General features: G+C 47.8%; 1 protein-coding gene across 2 annotated transcripts in view; it reads right to left on the bottom strand.

The window, feature by feature from the left end:
* The window catches only part of UGGT1 (UDP-glucose glycoprotein glucosyltransferase 1), a 246,543-nt gene extending 231,631 nt beyond the window's left edge, over window positions 1-14,912 (bottom strand). The window contains exon 1 of one of the 2 annotated variants that reach the window (XM_029615446.1): window positions 14,597-14,912. In XM_029615446.1, the coding sequence (XP_029471306.1) occupies window positions 14,597-14,644 (48 nt within the window). In that variant the 5' untranslated portion in view covers window positions 14,645-14,912. The remainder of the gene's footprint in view (window positions 1-14,596) is intronic. The other variant, XM_029615445.1, reaches the window with a different exon arrangement.
* Between the last annotated feature and the right edge of the window lie 9,168 nt (window positions 14,913-24,080).

The following is a 24,080-nucleotide window of genomic DNA, read 5'->3' on the forward strand; positions in this document are numbered from 1 at the left end:
TTCAGGATATACGCGGAAGCGATGGCTTCCTTGAGCCAGCGCGCAATCGTGGTACGGGAAGCCGCCCCCCCTCGTTTGGGCCCCGAGCACAAAACAAAGAGATGGTCCGAAACCCGGAAAGGATTCGTAACCTCCAGATAACGGAGCAGGACTCTGCGGACATCAAGTTTCTTCAACATTCTTGTATCAGGATCAGAACGCTCCCCCTCCGGAAAAGCGGGCAGCTCAACCGACTGGTTCAAATGAAAAGCTGACACCACCTTCGGGAGGAAGGAGGGAACCGTCCGTAACGAGACCCCTGCGTCAGAGAAGCGTAAGAAGGGCTCCCTGCAAGATAACGCCTGCAATTCGGAAACTCGCCGACGCGATTGCCACAAGAAACACCGCCTTGAGAGTAAGGTCCTTGAGCGTTGCACGCTTAAGAGGCTCAAAAGGGGACGTACACAGAGCGGAAAGAACCCAATTGAGATTCCAAGACGGACAAGGCTGACGTAACGGTGGCCGCAAATGCTTGGCTCCCCGAAGAAAACGCGCCACATCCGGATGTTGCGCTAACGACCTACCATGCACCCTACCCCTGAGGCACCCAAGGGCCGCCACCTGGACTTTTAGAGTACTGCAAGACAGCCCCTTCGCAAGGCCCGCCTGAAGAAAAGCAAGGACATCCGGTACGGAGGGCAGCACAGGATTTACCTCACGCATTCTACACCAATCCTCAAACACCGTCCAAACCCGAACGTAGGCGAAGGACGTAGAACGCTTTCTAGAACTCAGCAATGTGGCTACCACCGCATCCGAATATCCTTTATTCTTCAAGCGTTTCCTCTCAAAAGCCAGGCCGCGAGACAGAAGTGATCCGCGTCTTCCAAACAGACGGGTCCTTGACGTAGGAGCGCCGCCTCCCCTCGGAATCGGAGAGGAGGCTCCCGTGCCAATTGTAGAAGGTCCGCGAACCAAGGACGCCGGGGCCACTCGGGCGCCACCAGGATCACCTCTGCGGGATGCATCTCTATGCGTCGAAGAACTTTGCCTATCAGGGGCCAAGGAGGGAACACATACAGCAGAACGTCTGTGGGCCAGGGGAGGACCAGGGCGTCCACCCCTTCGGCCCCCCGCTCTCTCCACCGACTGAAGAACCTCGGGGCTTTGGCGTTCTGAGCGGTGGCCATTAGATCCATGTGTGGCGTTCCCCACCGCTCGCAGAGGAGGTGGTAAGCTCCCTCCGGCAGCTCCCATTCCCCCGGGTCCAGGCGATGTCGGCTGAGAAAATCCGCTTGGACATTGTCTACTCCGGCTATATGTGACGCCGCGATGTTGCCGAGATTCCTTTCCGCCCAGGTCATTAATTGTCGCGTCTGCTCCGCGACGGCTCGGCTCCTTGTCCCTCCTTGGCGATTGATGTACGCCACTGTGGTCGCGTTGTCCGACAAGACCCTGACCGCCTTTCCGCGGATCAACGGTAGAAAAGCCTGCAGCGCCAGCAAGACTGCTCTGGTCTCCAGGCAATTGATGGACCACTGTGACTGAGCTTTGTACCACTGTCCTTGCACCGAGTGTCCCATGCACACCGCCCCCCATCCGGAGAGACTGGCATCCGTGGTGACCACCGTCCAGGCGGGCATAACCAGGGACACTCCACGTGTCAAGTTGTCGGAGCTGAGCCACCACTGTAGGCTGGACCTTGCCCGATCCGATAGTGGAAGAGGCATGTGAAAATCCTCCGACACCGGTCGCCATCGGGAGAGCAATGCGGATTGCAACGGCCGTAGATGAGCAAAAGCCCAGGGAACCAATGCCAGCGTTGACGCCATCGATCCCAACACCATGAGATGATCGCAGACCAGCGGACACCGCCGGGACATCAACCTGCGCACCTGGCCCTGCAGCTTGGACACCCGCTCCTGGGACAGAGACACTCTGCCCTGCTTCGTGTCGAACAGCGCTCCCAGGTAATGTAGCGTCTGGGTGGGGACGAGACAACTTTTGGCGAGATTGACCACCCAGCCGAGGGAGCGCAAAAGTTGTAGTACTCTTTTGACTGCATGTCGGCATTGGCTCTCCGTTTTGGCCCGGATGAGCCAGTCGTCCAAGTAGGGATGTACCAGGAATCCCTCCTTGCGAAGCTCGGCTGCCACCACCACCATTACTTTTGTAAACGTCCGTGGAGCGGTGGCAAGGCCAAAGGGGAGAGCCTTGAACTGATAATGCCTGCCTAGGATGCAGAAGCGCAGAAACCGCTGATGTTCCGGCTGAATGCCTATATGAAGGTAAGCCTCCGTGAGGTCCAAGGACGCCAAGAACTCGCCTGGCCGTACTGAGGCGATCACTGACCGAATCGTCTCCATCTTGAAGCGTGGTACGCGAAGACATCTGTTGACCCCTTTCAGGTCTAAGATGGGTCTGAAGGTCCCTTCCTTCTTTGGCACAATGAAGTAGATGGAGTACCGCCCCCGACGGCGCTGCCCCAGTGGAACGGGCATAATTGCGCCCAGGTCTCGTAGCTGGCAGAGCGTATCCCAGACGGCCGCCTGCTTGCCGCGCCCCTGGCAAGGGGAGACCAAAAACTTATCCGCCGGAATCCGTGCAAAATCTAAAGCGTAACCGTGTCTTATCACCGTGAGGACCCACTGATCCGTCGTGATACTGGTCCATTCCCCGTAGAACCGCTCCAACCTGGCCCCTACGTTTGGCACGGCCGGAGGAGCCGGCTGCAGGGAACGGACCGACCGAACTTCATTGTGAGGCTTTCGGACCCGACCTGGACACGGGACCGTCACGCCTCCCAAACTTTCTGCCACGAAAGGACTGAGACCACGACGATGTTCTCAAGGATCCAGACCCCGGCCGGTAGGAGGGCCCGGATGGTCTCTGCGGCCGTGACTTCCGTGGTCCCCGAAAACGGGCCCTACCGGAGAAAGATGACCGGCTCCGGTGCCTATCCTCAGGCAGCTTGAAAGCCCTGTTCTCTCCTAGCGACTGCATCAGGTCGTCCAGCTCCTTACCGAACAGCAGCTTCCCTTTGAACGGAAGAGATCCGAGATGAGCCTTAGAGGACCCATCCGCCGCCCAATTTCTGAGCCACAGCAACCGGCGCGCTGAAACTGCCGAAACCATGGCCCTGGCCGACGTCCGTAGGAGGTCATGCATGGCATCCGCGCTATACGCTATCACCGCTTCCAGCTGGTTCGCCTGTGCCTCCTCTTCTCCCGAGAGACCTGCATTGGCCTGAAGTACCTGCGCCCAGCGCAAACCTGCCCGCAGCGCAAAGTTACTGCAAATGGCCGCCCGGACTCCCAAGGCCGACGCCTCGAACACTTTCTTCAGCTGACCCTCAAGTTTCCGGTCCTGAATGTCCTTAAGGGCCGTGGCTCCGGTGACCGGAATTGTGGAGCGTTTCGTCACTGCCGACACTGCGGCATCCACTCTGGGAAAACGCAGCATCTCCAGCGCATCCTCCGGCAATGGATACAACTTATCCATAGCCTTACTGACCTTCAGGCCCAAGTCCGGCGTATCCCACTCCCGGAACAGGATATCCGTAGCCGAAAAGTGGAACGGGAATGCCACCGCTGGCCCCTGAAGACCCAGCAGCACCGGATCCATCTTCGCATCTGTACGAGCCCCCACCGGGGGGGCATCCACTCCAACTTCCAGAAGGATAGCCGGGATCAGCGGCGCCAGCTCTTCTTTTCGAAACAAGCGCATGACCTTCGGGTCATCACCTTCCACCGCTGGCCCTTTAGCGTTCCCGGCCTGCACCGCCTCCGTCCCGGCGTGGGTTCCTGAGTCCCCTGGAGCCTCGACATCCACGATGTCCTCCGCAGCCGAACTCGACTCGGACTCAGATTCCTGAGGGACCCCCCGTAAGGGCCAGCGTCCCTTGGGCGGATCCGCGGGCCGCCGCGGAGCGTCCCCCGACCTTCTCTTCCGGGGCTCTGGCTGTCTGCCCGAACCCCTTTTACTCCTCTTCCGCTTCAATTTCTTATATTTAACAAGCTTGTGGAGCAAGCTTGCAAAATCCGAGGAAAAGGAGGCCTCCGAATCCGAAGAGGCCTCCTCCAGACTACGTTCCTCCGGCGACTCCCCGTCCCCCGGGGGGGCCCCCCCGGAGGGTCGCTGCTGCGGGGAAAGCGCTGGGGCAATCCGGGATCCCCCACGGCCTTCCTCGTGGCTTCTCTGACTGAAGCCAAGATGGCCGCTGTTCCCGCGCTCAGCGGGAACGGATCAGCCCTGCCCCCATCATCGGGCTCCTCGCGCGACGGCGATTGCGCCGGCCGGGGTCGGGGCCCCCGCCCGACCCCTCGCCGCCCGAAATGCACTTTGTGCACAGCCCCTCCCTGGAGACGCGCAAGCGCGCCGAGCCGCACACGCGGCACGAGGCCCCTCTGGGCATGTTGCGATCTGCCCGCGGTCGGGAGGGCCGAAGCAAAAACAAAAAATAAAATTGAGCGAGTCGGCCGGACGGACAACGACCCCCCTCCCCCGCGACGAACAAAATACCGGAGCGAGAGGAGAAGCCGCACAGCCGAAAACAAAAACAACTTTTTTTTTTTTTTTTACTTTACTTGTCGCTGGCCCAGGTCCTGAATGCTCCCTTCCAGCGGGGGTGAGTGAACCGGGCTCCCCGGTGTCACCCCCGACGCTGCTGCCTGCCCAGGCCGGGTCCTCAACCCCAGCAGCGGCCTCAACCAGGGGGGGATAGTCCCCTCAGGACCTTACAAACCCCCCTGGGAGGCTTACAGGACTCGGGCTTCCGCTGCTTTTCTTGCTTGAAGAATTCTTCTTCTTTTACCCTTTTTTTTTTTTTTTTCCAAATTCCCCTGACTATCTAAACTCCCTAAGCCAGGATCAATCGAGACTGTGGGTGGACCTGCCCCATCTGCTGGAGACAGAGAAAGACTGGCGGGCTGTGGGTGGCGCCTTACTATATGTAGGGGGCCCGACAAGTTTTACTCTGTCTCCATCTGCTGGTGCGGAGACACAACCCAGGTGTCTGGACTGATCCTGGTACGTACAGGGAAGTATGTTTTCGGCTCCAGTGGTGTCTACAGGAAGTTCACCTAAGCAAGGGTGTAAGCCTGTCCCCACTGAACTGGCTAGTCCTCTCAACAAACGCGAGCCTCCAAGGGTGGGCAGCTCACTGTCAGGAATTGACAACCCAGGGGCGATGGACCAAGGAAGAGGCTCACTGGAACATAAACCCCCTGCAAGTACAAGCTGTCAGATTAGCATGTCTGCAATTCAGCCACAGACTCCAGGAACAGGCAGTCCATGTGATTTCAGACAATGCAACAACAGTAGCCTACATCAACCGCCAGGGAGGAACCAAATGCCACCAAGTGTCTCTGGAGATAGACATAAGAACATGCCATACTGGGTCAGACCAAGAGTCCATCAAGCCCAGCATCCTGTTTCCAACAGTGGCCAATCTAGGCCATAAGAACCTGGCAAGTTCCCAAAAACGAAGTTTATTCCATGTTACCGTTGCTAGTAATAGCAGTGGCTATTTTCTAAGTCAACCTAATTAATAGCAGGTAATGGACTTCTCCTCCAAGAACTTATCTAATCCTTTTTTAAACACAGCTATACTAACTGCACTAACCATATCCTCTGGCAACAAATTCCAGAGTTTAATTGTGCATTGAGTAAAAAAGAACTTTCTCCGATTAGCTTTAAATGTGCCACATGCTAACTTCATGGAGTGCCCCCTAGTCTTTCTATTATCCGAAAGAGTAAATAACTGATTCACATCTACCCGTTCTAGACCTCTCATGATTTTAAACACTTCTATCATATCCCCCCTCAGCCGTCTCTTCTCCAAGCTGAAAAGTCCTAACCTCTTTAGTCTTTCCTCATAGAGGAGCTGTTCCATTCCCCTTATCATTTTGGTAGCCCTTCTCTGTACCTTCTCCATCGCAATTATATCTTTTTTGAGATGCGGCGACCAGAATTGTACACAGTATTCAAGGTGCGGTCTCACCATGGAGTGATACAGAGGCATTATGACATTTTCCATTTTATTCACCATTCCCTTTCTAATAATTCCCAACATTCTGTTTGCTTTTTTGACTGCCGCAGCACACTGAGCCGACAATTTGGAATGGGAGAAGTTAAATCTACAACGGATCTTGGCCTCCCATATCATGGGAAAAGATATAATCAGAACAGACTGTCTCAGCAGGGAGGATCGGGATCCAGGGGAATGGATGTTGTCGATTAGAGCCTTTTAGCTCCTAGTAGATCGCTGGGGCCTCCCATCCATCGACCTACTGGCCACATCTCACAATGCAAAGGTCCCCGATTCTTCAGTCACAGAAGAGATCAGTGCTCTCAAGGGATCTATGCCCTTGCCCAGACCTGGCCAGAGGAGGACTTATTGTAAGCCTTCCCTCCGTGGCCTCTGCTGGGCAAGGTCATCCGCAAGATCGAACGCCACAGAGGATTAGTCCTTCTGGTGGCCCAGGAATGGCCCAAACACCCTTGGTATGCAGACATGCGAGGCTTCTGGTAGAGAGCCCCCTATGCCTCCCCCCGCACAGGGATCTTCTCCATCAAGTTCCGATCCTTCTGTTTTGTCTTACGGTCTGGCCCTTGAGAGGGCTTGGCTGATGAAGCGTGGATATTTGGCGGCTGTAATCGCCACCTTGCTCCACGCGCAGAAGTTTTCGACATCCCTGGCGTACGTGCAGATCTGGAGAATATTTGAGGCCTGGTGCGAGGAACGCGGGGTACTCCCTCAGACGACCAAGATCCCCATGATTCTGGGGCCTGAACAACGGAATCCTCCTGTTGACGCATTCGGACTTGGCCCGTTTCCTAAAAGGGTTAAACACCTCCGACCACCCTTAAAGTGGCTGGTCCCCATATGGAACCTCAACCTAGTACTGGACTTTTTAGCAGGGCCTTCCTTCCGGCTGCTGCACAGTCTGTCTCTACGTCTGTTAGTACTGAAGACTGTATTCTTGGTGGCGATATGCTTGGCTCGTCGCATCTCTGAACTACAGGCACTGTCATGTCGGGAGCCATTCCTTCGGTTTACTCTAGGAACGTTATAGCTTCGCACCGTTCCTTTCTTCTTGAACCAGTCCATTTCCTTACTGGCCCTTGATAGACACAAGGACATGGAAGACTACCACCTCCTACGCCACTTAAACGTCAGTAGGCTTTTAGTACTGTATCTGGAACGTTCAGAACTGGAGCTCAAGACGGAGCACTTGTTTGTTCTTCACGGTGGAAGGAAACAAGGCAAAGCGGCTTTGCGAGCTACCGTAGCTTGCTGGGTCAAGGACGTAATCATGGAAGCTTATCTAGAGGCAGGGAAGCCTTTACCCCTTCAGGTTAAAGCTCATTCCAATAGGGCCCAGGCAGTATCCTGGGCGGAAGCTAAGTTACTGTCTCCTGTCGACATCTGTCGAGCAGCAATGTGGTCCTCCTTACACACCTTCTCCAGGTTCTATCGCCTGGACGTCCAGGTCCGAGAGGTCGCAGCCTTTGCAAGGGCGATGCTAATCGGACCACGAGCAGCCTCCCACCCCATTTTGGAGTAGCTTATGTACATCCCATTGGTCCTGAGACAATCTGGCTACACACTAGGAAATGGAGAAATGTCTTACCTGATAATTTCATTTTTCTTATTGTAGACAGATGGACTCAGCATCCCGCCCACGGCTGCACATGATTGGTACCAAGGAATCACCCATGAGGTGAATATAGATTCCAAGAGGTTGTGAGTAAGCTGTCGCTCTATCCTTAGATCAGGGCATCTATAATATTGCTGGAATTCAGCACTTATGTTTGGTTGAGTACAGTTACAGTCACCAGTTTTTTAATCAAGTTTTTAATCAAGTTATTAAGTCGTTCCAAATTTTACTCAAGTTTTTTTTTCAATAGTATGCCCACAATGGCTTTTGAAGAGAATACTGAATAGCTGAGGTCACTGCAGGGGAATATTTAAGGTGACATCAGTTTTGAAACCTGACTGTCTCCATCTGCTAGCAGGGAAGCACATAACCCATTGGTCCTGAGTCCATCTGTCAACACTAAGGAAAATGAAATTATCAGGTAAGTAATTTCTCCATTTTTAAAGGTTCTCCTCCTTTATGTTCCTCCAACTTAATATCGCCACGATATTAAGTCGCACTTTTCTGTACACTTTTTGTTGAAGATGGCACTGCTCCCTAAACTACTCTATGTATTACAAACCTTGCTGCCGACAGAGCCCATCTTCTAAAGGCTGAAGAAAAGAGAGAAGATACCCCAGATAAGTGCAAGGTGATGCATATAGGGAAAAATAACCCATGCTATAATTACATGATGTTGGGTTCCATATTAGGTGCTACAACCCAAGAAAGAGATCTAGGTGTCATAGTGGATAACATATTGAAATCGTCGGTTCAGTGTGCTGCGGCAGTCAAAAAAGCAAACAGAATGTTGGGAATTATTAGAAAAGGAATGATAAATAAAATGGAAAATGTCATAATGTCTCTGTATCGCTCCATGGTGAGACCGCACCTTGAATACTGTGTACAATTCTGGTCGCCGCATCTCAAAAAAGATATAATTGCGATGGAGAAGGTACAGAGAAGGGCTACCAAAATGATAAGGGGAATGGAACAACTCCCCTATGACGAAAGACTAAAGAGGTTAGGACTTTTCAGCTTGGAGAAGAGACGACTGAGGGGGGATATGATAGAGGTGTTTAAAATCATGAGAGGTCTAGAACGGGTAAATGTGAATCGGTTATTTACTCTTTCGGATAGTAGAAAGACTAGAGGACACTCCATGAAGTTAGCATGGGGCACATTTAAAACTAATCGGAGAAAGTTCTTTTTTACTCAACGCACAATTAAACTCTGGAATTTGTTGCCAGAGAATGTGGTTTGTGCAGTTAGTATAGCTGTGTTAGTATAGCTGTGTTTAAAAAAGGATTGGATAAGTTCTTGGAGGAGAAGTCCATTACCTGCTATTAAGTTCACTTAGAGAATAGCCACTGCCATTAGCAATGGTTACATGGAATAGACTTAGTTTTTGGGTACTTGCCAGGTTCTTATGGCCTGGATTGGCCACTGTTGGAAACAGGATGCTGGGCTTGATGGACCCTTGGTCTGACCCAGTATGGCATTTTCTTATGTTCTTATGTAGGGGAGGGTATGGTTGGGGATGGAGGTGGGGCACAAGGCTATAAAGTTTGCACAGGACGCCCAATAACCTCACACCAGCCCTGATGCTCCTCAACCACCCCTTGGTCATCTGGTGGCACAACAGACTCTCTCACGCTTTTTGTTTCAAATGTACTTGAAAAAATGTTTATTACTTGTTTTTACCTCTATGGCAAGCTTCTTTTCAAATTCTCTCTTAACCTGCTTAATTCTTTTTTTACATCTAACTTGTCAGTGCTACTAAATCAGTCATTATTAACAGATGTAATGAGGCTTATAATATTGACTGATTTAGTATCTCTGGGCTGAGCATTCAGAGTTATCTGTGTCCTGTATTTGTTCTATAAAACGTGCAGAGAAAACAAACCACAGCTGCACACTTCTCATCCATCCTATAATTACAAGCAGGAAATAGTCATGGGGTGCAGGGACACAAGGTGCTCCTTGGAAAGCCACACAGAGGGGCCGATGTAATAAGGTGCGCTGAAGCTGCTGTGGGTTTGTGCGTGTTCGTACGCGTGTTTTCCCACACAAAGTCCTATATGGGGATGTAATAAGGGTTTTGTGCACGGGAAAAAAGTGTGCGGTTTTTCCTGCGTGAATGCATGCTAACGGCATGCAAAGGAGGCGATTAGCTAATCATAGGCAATGCAGGGAGCCTCGCTAATCTAGTGCGGGTTTTTTAATGTGGGTTTTCTACCACCATGATCAGGGCACAAGTTAAGTGTCAGCCCCGATTCGGGGGGGGGGGGCTTATGTCGGTATCCGAGCATCCTGAAAACCACCTGAGCACCTGTCTCGGCCTCTGAGTGGCCAGCTTAGCTAGGCACTTTTCTGGGCGCCCAACTGTATAAATTTACTGCCAAGAATAAAGCAGAAGCAGCCTAATAAACGCCTAGCTGAGCGCCTATCTTGGCTTCAGAGTGGCCAGCTTAGCAAGGCGCTTTTCTAGGCATCCCAGGTAGGCGCTTCCCCGGGCGGACAGATACACAGCCAGAAGAGCGGCAAGCTTGCTAATTAACTCACATACAGGTCAATCCTATAAAGTGCGTCCGCGGTTTCCCCGTTCCTAACCCGCTTTCTACTCACTTTCCGGCCGCGTTAGCCCTTCCTGCGATCCCCAATCCCCTTTAACCTACTCTTACCGCGTCCTTAAATCCCCGGGCAACCCCTTCCGCCCGCGGCATGTATATTGCATGCAAACGAGCGAATTAGCTATTCCCTACCATCCCGTAACGCACGCCCCGACTATCGCTTTTTTACCCTGCCGTTTTGCCGCACGTTTAACCTGCTAACTTACCGCCTACCCTTACCCCTGCGTTAGAGGCAGGGGTAAGGGTAGGCGGCAAACTTTCCCCCAGCCCCCGCTCACCTGCCCTGGCCGCGTCCATGGGTGCTGGTCTCCGGGGCAGCCCCAGTCCTGTCCCCTCCTCCCGAAGCAACAAAAGCGAAAAAAATCGAAAAAAAAAAAGTTGCAAGAGAGAGAGGGGAGAGAGGACGGGCAATCCTACGCTTGGGACTGCCAGTCCCCTCTCCCCTCCTCCCGAGACTAGGCGCGAAAAGCAGCCTTGCTCCGGGAGGAGGGGAGAGAGAGGACTGGCAGTGTAAAGCGACTTACTTTTTTTGCAGCCCCCCTCCGGAGACGGACATCGGCGAGGACGACCGCGGCTCCCTGCCTCCAGCTGCCCGCGAAGATAGACGCCTGCACGGGCGAAAGGGCCCCTGTTCGTGCAATTGGGCCGCTCAAGACGTGACGTCATGACATTTGGCATCACGGCATGTGACGTCACGCCTTGAGCGGCCCAATTGCACGAACAGGGGCCGCTTTCGCCCGTGCAGGCGTCCATCTTCGCAGGCAGCTGCGGTCGTCCTCGCCGATGTCCGTCTCCGGAGGGGGGCTGCAAAAAAAGTAAGTCGCTTCGTCGCTTTACACTGCCAATCCTCTCTCCCCTCCTCCCGGAGCAAGGCTGCTTTTCGCGCCTTGTCTCGGGAGGAGGGGAGAGAGGGCTGACAATCCCGACGTCGGAGAACTGTCCACTTCCTGGTACCTGTCATTTCAAATGACATTTGAAATGACAGATACCAGCGTGTCCATGAAGCGTTAGGCCCGTGCACCCAGGTAACTGTATAGGCGCTGTATAGCTCTCTATACAGTAAAACGGGTTGCGCGGGCCTAACGTTTCACGGACATTTCTTAGACGCAGCTTGCATTTGCAAGCTATTTACATACAGGATCGAGCGGTAGGTGAGCTGGACTGTGCGTGCGGCAACCGCGGGTGCCCCGGGCACTAACACAGCTCTTCCTACCGCTCGTTACTGGATTGACCTGATACAAACTGAGCACCTATCTCGCTGCTATGCCAGTGTAAATTAGCATGCAAAAATATTTGCCATGTTTTCTGCAGCAGTTATTGGAAATATTAAAAATACTTTCACACACCGAGAGGGCAGGGCAGGTGCTGCCTCACACTTTATTTGCAGACGATATTCTGCTCTTTGTTCCGCAAGCACCTACCCTTCTCCCAACCGTCTTGAAGGTGTTTGCAGATTTTGGATCCTTCTCGGGGCTTAAACTGAACCTGAATAAATCCGAGATGTTGGATATCCTGGGCCATTTGTGTGCTGAATGGCCAGACATCCCCCTTCGGTGGGTGGGAAATTCTCTTAAATATCTAGGGGGTTTACGTAACGGGGAACCCTGCTCACTGGTATGCTATAAATATCCCCCCCCCCCCCCCCCCCCGAGTGTTGGAGAAGTTAAATAAACTGATGACGAGCTGGATGGCACTGCCGCTCTCCCACATGGGTCGGATGGCACTGTTGAAGATGGCGCTGCTCCCTAAACTACTCTATGTATTACACACTTTGCCGCTAGTTATTTCCACAACGGATATGCGCAACTTCAATCGGATCTGTACCACCTTTTTATGGCGTAACCACAAAGCCCAGGTAGCATTCAGGAAATTGATGTGCCCAACTACACATGGAGGCTGGGGTTTTCCTAATATCAATCTTTATAATATGGCTTGTACAAACCGCAGTCGGAGACTGGCTCTACGGAAGTGCCCGTTTCTCTGATTTTACCCTAGACTGCCGCCTGGTGAGCCCCCTAGATTTGAGATATGTGCTTCATGCTACCACCAAAGAGCTACTAGTACCTCCACGGGCCAATATCTTGGTGAGCTATAGCAGATATGGCTGGCAAGCCATGAGAACGCGAATGCAGCTACCATGGCAGTCCTCGCTAATGCTACCCATGTGTGGCACTCCTAAATTTATCCCAGGGCGAGGGGGCCAAATATTTCAAAAAATGCAGACGCGGGGCACTGGTACTTTTGCTGATCTTATAGACCCTCAAACCCCAAAAAATTGACTCCTTTGTGCAATACCAGGAACAGTTTGGCTGGACACCTCAAGACTTTCTCTTCTATCTGCAGGTGTCAAGTTTCATGATTAAAAACTTTGGAAACTTGAGGGCAGGCGAGAGAGCAGGCCCCTTTCAAAGATTGATGATCCTATTTAAAGTGCAGAAGCAATCTCTAGCATCCCTCTATAAACTGCTTCAAAAGGCGATGCCCAGTAGAATGCTTGGGGTACTGTCAGAGCTCTGGAGTCAAGACCTGGCTATTAAGATAGAGGCGGATGACCTATTAGAGGCGATCCAAATATTTTACAAAGCTATGCTCACTGCTACGGGTCGTGAACAATTTTTACGTATTGTACACAGAGTCATGATCTCGCCGCTACGAGCATATCAAATGCGTATAGCCTCCAGTCCTGCATGTCCAAAGTGTACTGAATCGCCAGCATGTCCAAAGTGTACTGAATCGCCAGCAACACTAGCACACGGTCTCTGGTCCTATCCTCAAATACAGGAATTTTGGACTAAAGTGAATTTACATGTCACCCGGATGGTAGGGGGACGAGCACCCATTAATGCCGCCATGGCAGTTCTGGGAGTGGGAGAGGCAGGTGAGGACTGGAGAGAGCGGAATGGTCTGCTGGTCTGTAAAGCAGTGGGTTAAGCAAGGAAATGTACACTAACCCATTGAATACAACCAACTATGCTGACAAAAGACTTCTGGGTCTCCAACGTGTTCATATTGCTGCAACTGGACTATCGCACATGGCTATTATCTTCACCGCGCAGGACGAGGCCTTCAAGAAAATTTGGGGATCTTTTATACAACAGTTACCCAAAGACAGGCAAGGTCAGTTCCAAGACTTCTCCGGTCAATACCATCCTCATCAGTCCACATGAGTTCCTTGAGACATGACTTTATTGTGTATTTTCATTCCAATCATCTCGCATGTGTAATCAGTGGCTTCGTGACTTCAGTATTCAGATAGTTGGGGAGGGAAGGTGAACTAAGGGGGGGGAGGTAAGAGTGGGGGGAGGGGATAGGGGCCTGGGGAGTACAGCTCATTGGCTTGCAATGATATCTGTATACAGGTGTGTATTGACTTTTTGACTGTTACTAAGATATGTTATGATTGTTTATTGTTAAACTTAATAAAAAGAGTGATAAAAAAAAATACTTTCCAGGGTCATACTTTCACTTAATAGGGAAACCCATTTGCTCGCTCACTTTTGTGTGTGGATTATTGGCGTGGGTTTTGAGCACAGATGCGGCAGCTTATTACATAGGCCCTGTACTGGGGCCGATGTAATAAGTCCCACGACAAAACAAGCAATCATTATGAGCACGGGTTTTGATCACTATGCACAAATGAAGCTGCCGCTTTCATGAGATGTAAAAAATCATAAATTATGCAAATGATTTGCACACAGAATCCACGCACGTATGAAAAAATGCATTTACCTAAGCGTGGTAGCCTGAGTTGTCAGAGTATCAATGTCAGGGCTGCACCTCAAACCAGAGCAGAATGTCTTAACGAAGAAGATAGTGCTAGGGGTAGCCGGCACGAAAACTGTTATTGTCACTCACTAGGCAAACGGCAGGGAATGGAATCGGAAATATCACTTCCGGTCGTTCCAATACAGGCCCTAAATTCTTCAGCAATGACACCAAGTACAGGTGCTCTCTCCCGCCTGCAATGCAAAGGTTCCCCACTTCGACATCCATACTCCATCCCGGCCATTCTCCACCCCCAAAAAAACAAGGTTGGATTTTTTGTAGCTCATATAATATAATGGATATTCATAGATCTCACAAGTAATCTGAGCTGCATCTTTGGGAACCTTGAAAAATAAGATCCTGCTACCTAACCGTGGAGCTAACTATCCACATCTGGGATGCAAACTGCGCCCTCAGGAAGTCCCAATACAATATTCCTTCCTCAAGCGACCGCGCATCACCGAGAGCACCCACTACCCCGGCACACTCCGTGCCAGCGGGGCCCAAACACCTGGCAAGTCTCTCGCTCTCACTTTCGGATACGAACATACGTGTTACAGCTGACATCACTCTCCATACCTGCAAGTCCGGCACCAACGAGTCTTTCCTTCTTACTTCCGGGCACATGCGCCTCCAGCACGCCGACGTCACGCAAGCGGTGCGCTTGGGAAGCCGATGCGCGTGTGCGGGAACGTAAGGGTACACTGGGAATTGTCGTTCTCGGACGGAAGCTAGTGTTATCAGATTAGGCTATTTTTCCGGCTAACCGGGCTACTTTTTTTTTCCCTGTTGTGCGGCAACATTTTCTTTGTGCGGGTTGGGTTAGTTCTGGGCTGGACAAATGAGAGGCTGAGCGCTAGCAACCCTCTTTGTTGTTGGTATCTTTTTTTTCTTCTTTGCCGCTGGCAGCCGGGCAGCCTTGCCAGTAGTCGCAGTGTGATGACTCGCTGGCAGCAGCCAATCAGAAGCAGTAGGATCAGCAGAAGGTGAGAATCGCTGCAATTTGTAAAAGCTCGCAAGGCGAAGTGGTATACTGTCCTATGAAGGTAGAGCACGTTGTTCTAATGAAATTATTTTATATTCAGCAATTTCCATATGCTTCGTCGCGGATTACAGTAAAAACATACATAATAAAAACAGCTTATACCACCGTACTCATAAAACGAGTTACAGATTTAAATGACTCATGTATTGTAAGCCTTCTGGGGATGGAGAAATACCTACAGTCCCTGAATGTAGTCTGCTTTGAAGTGCTGAAAATTGGTATACAAAATTAATTTAAATAAAGAAATAAAGCTGGCATTGTCTAAATCTGAATAGGAGAATCCCCCCCAGTTCTGAATACAGCCATCATTTTGCATTGGTCTGATTTCTCATTTTTATTCCCAAAAATATGGGTCTCAAAACTTGAGCATTAAATGTTAGGATTTATAGGTAGTTATTTTATGGAGAAAAAAAAACACGACAGGACTATGCACCCTCCAGTAAAGAGAGCATAAGGTGTGTTGGGCTTGCTATGTTACTGAGTTTATTGTTACAAACTGTTCTTTGTAAAGGCTTTGCCTATATATCCTTGTTTGTAAGTTATCTGTAAACCGGCACGATGTGCAAACGGTTGCCGGTATATAAAATAAAATAAATAAAAGACTTCTTTTAAAGCTCACAATTTTAGTTGCCTACAAAAACCTGAGATTTGTTCTTGTATTTCCTGTAATCTATAATTTTGCTTTACTATCATTTTTTAATTTTTTTCCTTTCTTTCCTTCCTCTTTTATTTTAATCATTATTTATATTACTTTAGCAACACATGTAAAATTGTCATGCCAATAAAGTTATCTGAATCTGCCCACTGACTGATTCATGCTGCTTGTAAGAAAACAAGTGTATATAATAACCACTCAGAAAAGCTGGAAAACAGAAACTTTCAAAATACTCAAATATCCAGCTGATATATGGAACTCAAGTGTGACTTGCTTACTTGCAACCGTCATACATAGCCTCAAGAGTATGATGGCTTATGGTGTCAAGCCCGTGAAACTCTGGGCTTGAATAATCATAGGTTGCTGCAAGTGTATTTAAGAGCAAATACTGTGTGAGTACTACTAATATTTGCACTTATCAGTTTCCACCGGAAGGGCTGGTAATGTATAACATCCTGAAGTGCTCGCTCCAACACTGCAATGTTTCGGAGTGTTCGACTCCTTCCTCAGGGAGCTTCAGGGATTGCTCTGGTGTAACTCTGTGTGGAAAAAACAGTATAAAGAGTTCTACAAAATGCCTACAGGCAGGGCCGGTGCAAGGGTATTAGGCGCCCTAGGCGAAACGTCAGCTATGCCGCCCCCCCCCCCCCCCCCGCCTCCACACACAATTAACTTACATTGTGCATTAATGAAAATAACGAAGTCTGTATTTATAACAGAACACTTATTTGACATTTTTATGCCATGTAAACCATTGAGATGATTTGTCTTATCGACGGTATAGAAACTTTTATAAATAAATAAATAAACATAAATAAAATAAACATAAACCAAAGCTATACTTGTTGCTCAAACAAAAAAAGCAGACACATCACATAATATTAAATAATTAAAATGGCAGTCAATCAAGAAAAATAAACTTAAAAAGCCATCTTTACTTACCCCCTCCAGCAGCTCTCTTACTCCTCTTCCATGCAGGCTGTAGTACACACCAGAAGCAGCAGTAGTGGCTAAGCTCTATACTCATGGTCCTCTTCCTTAAGGCCCATGTCTCTCACACACACACCATATCAGTCATACATGCCCCCATGACCAGTTTCTGTCTCTCACACACCAATCATCTCCCAAACAGTCTTTGACAAACACACCAGTCACCTTCCTGAACAGTTTCTCTCATGCCATACACACACACACAGGTTTCCCACTCCCGTGTTCCACTTACATATATGGGCTTCTCACTCTCATAATCACTTTCTCTTTCTCACACACACTCACCAGTCTCTCACTCCCATGCTTGTTCTCTCCACATGCACAGGCTTCTCATTCCCATAATCACTTTCCTTCTCTCACACACATACACAAACACACACACCAGTCACCTGATCTCTCTCATGCATACACACACACAGGCTTCCCACTCCCATGTTCTCTTTCAGATATACAGGCTTCTCACTCCCATGCTGTATCTCACACACTCCCAGCTTTCTCACTCCCATGCTCACTCTTCACATGCACAGGCTTCTCATTCCCATAATCACTTTCTTTCTCTCTCTCACATACACACAAACACACACCAGTCACCTGTTCTGTCTTACATATACAGGCTTCTCCCTCCCATGCTGTGTCTCACACACACCCAGGTTCTCACTCCCATGCTCACTCTCTTCACATGCACAGACTTCTCATTCCCATAATCACTTTCTCTCTGTTACACACACACACACACACACACTTACACCAGTCTCTCTCTCATTTCCATGCTCGCTCTCCAGGCTTCTCATTCCCTGAATCACATTCTCTCTCTCTCACATTCACATACACACCAGTCACACCGTCACCTTACCAACCAGTCTCTCTCTCATACATGCACACACACACAGGTTTCCCACTCCCATGCTCTCTCTCACATAATCAGGCTTCTCACTCCAATGCTTTCTTTCACATACACCCCCACAACACCAGGCTTCTTACTCCCATGCTTTCTCACATACCCAGAGTTCTCACTTCCATGCTTTTTCTCTCTTTCACACACACACACACACACCAGTCACATCCCTGACTGTCTCTCACTCTCACACATCAGTCATCTCCTTGAACAGTCACTTTCATTGTCTCTCACATATACACATACATCAGCTCTCTGACCAGTTTCTCTCAATCACACACACATGCTCTCGATCAAATACATTCTCTCACTTGTACACAGGCTCTCAATCACACACAGGCAGGCTGCTTCTCTCTCTTTCTCTCACTCACTTCCTCCCCCCCCCCCCCCGCACAAATGGTAGCTGCAGCAGCCTCCTCCAGCCCCCGCAGGCCAAAAAGGAAGAATCCCATCGGCCGCGGGAGGCTCGTGCTGCTGACTCCTTTCCCGATTACCGGCTGCTTCAATTGCTCGGGGGCCGATGCTGCTGTCGCCGCTATTTTTTTCATGCGGCACGGCTTTCTCCTTCCCACGCATCACTTCCTGTTCTGGGTCAGGGGGGGGGGCGGGAGGAAGAAAAGGCCAGCCGCGGATGCCACAGCTTTTTTTTTTTTTGCAGTGCTGCCGTTCCCGCTGGGCTTGAATGTGCTGATAGCCCGGCGGCAATGGCAGCAGGGAAGCAAGAGCAGCGGGAGAGACCGGGAGCACGCGAACCGCTGGGGGAGGTCAGATGGGTCTTTTGGGGCGGGCTGCCGGCAGCGGCTCTTTTATTTTTATCGGGGGGGCGGCGGCTTAATGCAGCTCTTTTCATTTTACCGGGGCAGCGGCTGAGCGCGGCTCTCTTAATTTTACCGGGGCAGTGCCGCCCCCGGGAAGCTGGTGCCCTAGGCGACCGCCTAGTTCGCCTAGTGCTTCCGCCGGCCCTGCCTACAGGCTAATAAATCCAACAGATGGCAGAGGTTTGGAAGTGAAAAACTTACTGTGAGATAATGATTGTGGTCAATAGACAAGCGGTGAAAACCACTGGCTGTACTCGCTGAAAAAAACAATTAGCGTTTAAAAGGGTTCTCTCATGAAAATAAGAATGAAAACTGAAATACATATGAATTTGAATGCTGTAACAAATTAACACACTGATGTATATTGCAGTCTCTCTGTGGGCTGAGTAATGCCATCTCACAATCTTCTTGGTGATGTCAAAGCTGAAAAATGCCGTTGCATTGAAAGAGGCTCTTTTGTGAAAATACAGGGAGAATGACATGTTCGTATGAGTGCTGAAAAATTTAAACTCGCTGGTGTATGTTAAAGTCTCTCAATGAGCTTAATAATGCTATTGCAATAAGGTTATAAAGTACTTATGTGCACCAAAAGTTAAGCAGCCTTGCCGAGGTCTATGCCGCTGAAATGACAAGGAACCGCGGGAAAACGCCGGTTTTAAAGGGGACCTGCCGACTGGAGTTAACAATAGCAGGAAATGACGTATGTAACTCCAAATTTGGAGATAACCATATATGGTGAATGACGTGTGTGGGGGAATACTACAACAACTAAAGTCCATATATGGGCAATGACGTCATGCGGGCGGCCATTTTGAAGAAAATGAAAATTGCAGGGAAAACTCCTTGTTTAAACGAGAGGGAATCCTTTTAAGTGTTGTATGCGATACTGACATGATGAGCGACCGATTGATGTAAAAGTCCAATATAAAAATGTGAGCGGAATCAAGCTCACATTGACAGGAAAACTGTTTTTGGTGAGGAACCGTGAACCGGCATCTACGTCAAAAACACAGCCATTATTAAGAACAATATGAAACAGCTTGCAAAAGCTTTGATTGCAAGGGAAACTGAACAGGACATCATGTGTGGTACATTATTAAACTAAGGAGAACCATTCGACTCTTTCGTTAAGCCCCAATGGTTCAATGGAGCGTAATTGAAAAATCCAACGATTTTCTTTAAAATTGAGCTGTGATGTTCTGTCGCCTCCTCTCCAGTGTAAGGGAATATGTTCAAGAATAGCCCACTTGTATTCATCAAATGTGTGTGTATGTGCCAAGCTATGTTGGACTAGAGGAGCTTTAATGTCCTTGTTGTTGATTCTGCTACGGTGCTCCACTAGTCTAATGCGGATTTTGCGCCGTGTGCGTCCTATGTAAATTTTATTGCAAGGACACTGTAAAACGTAAATTACAAAATCTGTGTTGCAATTTACGTTTTCCCTGCAATTTTCATTTTCTTCAAAATGGCCGCCCGCATGACGTCATTGCCCATATATGGACTTTAGTTGTTGTAGTATTCCCCCACACACGTCATTCACCATATATGGTTATCTCCAAATTTGGAGTTACATACGTCATTTCCTGCTATTGTTAACTCCAGTCGGCAGGTCCCCTTTAAAACCGGCGTTTTCCCGCGGTTCCTTGTCATTTCAGCGGCATAGACCTCGGCAAGGCTGCTTAACTTTTGGTGCACATAAGTACTTTATAACCTTATTGCAATAGCATTATTAAGCTCATTGAGAGACTTTAACATACACCAGCGAGTTTAAATTTTTCAGCACTCATACGAACATGTCATTCTCCCTGTATTTTCACAAAAGAGCCTCTTTCAATGCAACGGCATTTTTCAGCTTTGACATCACCAAGAAGATTGTGAGATGGCATTACTCAGCCCACAGAGAGACTGAAATATACATCAGCGTGTTAATTTGTTACAGCATTCAAATTCATATGTATTTCAGTTTTCATTCTTATTTTCATGAGAGAACCCTTTTAAACGCTAATTGTTTTTTTCAGCGAGTACAGCCAATGGTTTTCACCGCTTGTCTATTGACCACAATCATTATCTCACAGTAAGTTTTTCACTTCCAAACCTCTGCCATCTGTTGGATTTATTAGCCTGTAGGCATTTTGTAGAACTCTTTATACTGTTTTTTCCACACAGAGTTACACCAGAGCAATCCCTGAAGCTCCCTGAGGAAGGAGTCGAACACTCCGAAACATTGCAGTGTTGGAGCGAGCACTTCAGGATGTTATACATTACCAGCCCTTCCGGTGGAAACTGATAAGTGCAAATATTAGTAGTACTCACACAGTATTTGCTCTTAAATACACTTGCAGCAACCTATGATTATTCAAGCCCAGAGTTTCACGGGCTTGACACCATAAGCCATCATACTCTTGAGGCTATGTATGACGGTTGCAAGTAAGCAAGTCACACTTGAGTTCCATATATCAGCTGGATATTTGAGTATTTTGTAAGAAAACAAGAGCATCCTGCTTGCACAGCCCACACAGCACACTCTCTTGATGAAGTTCTCATTGCCTCCATCTTGGTCCTGAACACAAAGCTAACCTCCCCTCTTCACCCTGCTGAAGCCTTGTAATTTGGCCACTACCTGGGAACTAGAGACTTGATTGCCATAGGTGGTAAGAGGCAACACTAGGGGAAGAGATGTATGTTTGTTTGTTTTTTTGAAATGGTGGTGCCAAACGTTTAGCATCCTGGGGGACAAGTGAGGGGGGAGAAAGAGAGGATGTTGACTGCCATGGGAAGGGGGTTAAGTTGGGGTTGGTTGGGAAAGCTGGTGCTCTGTAGGGAGTGGGACAGGAAGAGAAGAAAGAGGTGGGTAGGAAACGGGAAGAGAGATGGGTTGGGAACAGAGAGAAGGGAGTATGGGATGGAGGAGGGGAAAGAGTATGAATGCTGTTTTCTGCTGGTATTCAGGAAGCACCTTCAGACAGCTTTTTGATCTAAAAGGCAAATTTATTGATAGCAATACAAAGACAATATATAAGAAGAAACAAGGAAAAGAGGAAGTCGTTGTTTCCTGGAGACGCAGGTCAGTGGCAACTGGGCATCAAGCTTGCTTCTCAGCTCTGGACTGCCCGGGTTGAGACTTTTAAACTTTTTTCATTGTCCAATAGAAATACATTGATGCACATCCTGGGTGTATTAATTTCTTCTAATATCCAATTATGAACGTAGCTTTATTGTCCAATCAGGCACCGTCTCTGGGGTGTTGCCTTCTTCCGGTAATGAGCTTTGCCAAAGCACATGGTTGTGGAATATGTTGCCAGCAGAATCAGGAAATACACATTCAGGCTTAAGGCCTATATACATTCCCCCCCTTGAATCGTTTGGGAACGATTCACCAATGAAAGGCTGAGATTGTATTTCCTGGAATGAAATGGTCATAGCATCAATTTAGTATGACCCACCTTTTTGTACTGTTAAAAATGGCTTCCATATTCCTTATGGTGTTGAATCATTCTTTTTATATAACTCACATTCACAATCACAATCACAATTGTTCAGGCATACTCATTTTGTACTTTGTTTTATTGTCATTCAATCTCACATTCATTCTTCATTCAGGTATTGTTCTGGCCTTCTTCCAGTTGATCCAAGGTTCTGTAATGTGTTCCTATTAGCAGCATATAAATCAATAGATCTACTTAATGATTGATTATTGATTGTAAATGAATGGTTAGAATAGTTGAAGCAGTAATCCATCATTCTACTCAGGGTTAATGCCACTGTCTTAGGTTGCCCAGGGTACGCAATCCTAATGATTTGCTACCTGGTGCTTACCCGTCATCGTGAAGCATAACAGCCTGAGGAAATAACATTGCTGCTGGTAAATGAAAGGCTTCCTTTAATATGGTATAGGAGTTCATAGTTGTCTTCACAGTAATGCAGGATGATGTCGTAGGCCATTAAAATAACAAACTTCATTCATTCTCACAATTAACCATTGCAAACTCACTTAGAAATGTAAGCCACTTTAAACTGTGTTTCCCGTCAATTAAACCAAATTATATGGAAATGCAATCTTTTCCTTAAGAAAATCTCACTCATTAGCTTCAGAAGGAGATTCAATCATGCTCATCATTAGGTGTTGTCTAACTGCGGTGACTTGAGAGTAACTTGAGAGTATTTGAGACATAGCAGAAGCAATAGTTATAATTAATTAATAGAAGCAAAACCATGCTTGGGAGTACTATTGCTTATGTCTTAGCCTACCATGCATTTGAACACTTTGGGAATATAAACAAATGCTTAAAATCTGAATTAGGAGTAGGATGTCGAAGGAGACATCCATATGGATGAGGGATAAGAAATCTCTGTAACCAATGGGATGGTATCTGCAAACTCTACTAAATGTGATGTTTAAGAATAGGGAGATCAAATGAATGTCATAATTCTGTCTTCAATTACCAAGAATAACTATATAAACATTTGGGACTACATTAAACCTTTAGACTTACTAAATGTACTTGAATTGAAGAGGACATACTTATTTGCGCAGCCAATTCACATGAGCTGCCCAAGAACGGTGTGTAGGCTGAACTGACAAACTATGCTGCGGCACACTGCGCCGGTCTGCCACTGGCTCGCAGACATCTGAACAAGTCTGGACTAGGAAGGGCAGAGTGTAGCAACTGGAGATGAATATAACGTGGAAAGCAATAATGAAATCATAGATGGTAAGTCAAACCAGTTATCTATGGGACCTAGGGATGAATGATCATCTTAATTAATCATATAATAGATATGAGTGAACTGGGAATAGCAGCAAAACTTTAGTATTTTAAATTAATGTGGTGTGTAACATGTAGGTGTATGTAGATGTATGTAGATATCCAAATCATGGCATTTGCAGAATGGCATATGGGCTTGGAGTATATGGCAATCAATTATCACTAACATTTGACAAAACATAGTGTGGTGTAATGCATAACAGTTAGTCTTTGTGTAAAGAGCTGACAATAATTGGAAATGGATCTAATCTGATCAGGGCAATAAGATTCACACAATCATGAGAACTGCATTAATGTAGAGTACAACAGCATAAAGGCAAAATATAATCAAGCAAGAGTAGTAAAGTTCAATGATGAGTGGAAGATGAATTCTATGTTAAGGCCGAGACTTCCATAGAAGGGATGGGAAGAATGGAGTGAGTCCCATAAATGTTGTTTTCACGCTTTCAGTGAGATGTATCAACTTTTCATTCATCACGGCCTAATGAGGATATGTGCTTCTTTAATAGTTTCAGATACCTAATATGGTAAAGTAGCATAAAAGCAAATTAAGCATTTAAAGAAAAGTCATCTGTGGTAAGCTAAACCACAAATAACACGTATTTCAGACATGACATTAAACATATGTCACACTGGACTGACATACACTCATTCATCCAACAAATGTACATTCCTTGTCTTCATCACAGAGGACGAACAACAGATAACATATAATTTGAGCTCAAAATTCGTATCAAAAAATGTATCAAAAGAAAAGTGGATCAAAAATTCAAAATTCAAAAATTCAAAAATGTGTATGAAAAATAAAAGTTCAGAATTCTGTCAAAAAGGTAGAAGTCCTATCGAAAAGGTAGAAGTCCTTGAAGACCTGAAAAGTAAATACTAGCATACAAT

The sequence above is a fragment of the Rhinatrema bivittatum genome, chromosome 9 (assembly GCF_901001135.1).
Source record: "Rhinatrema bivittatum chromosome 9, aRhiBiv1.1, whole genome shotgun sequence".
NCBI lineage: Eukaryota > Metazoa > Chordata > Amphibia > Gymnophiona > Rhinatrematidae > Rhinatrema > Rhinatrema bivittatum.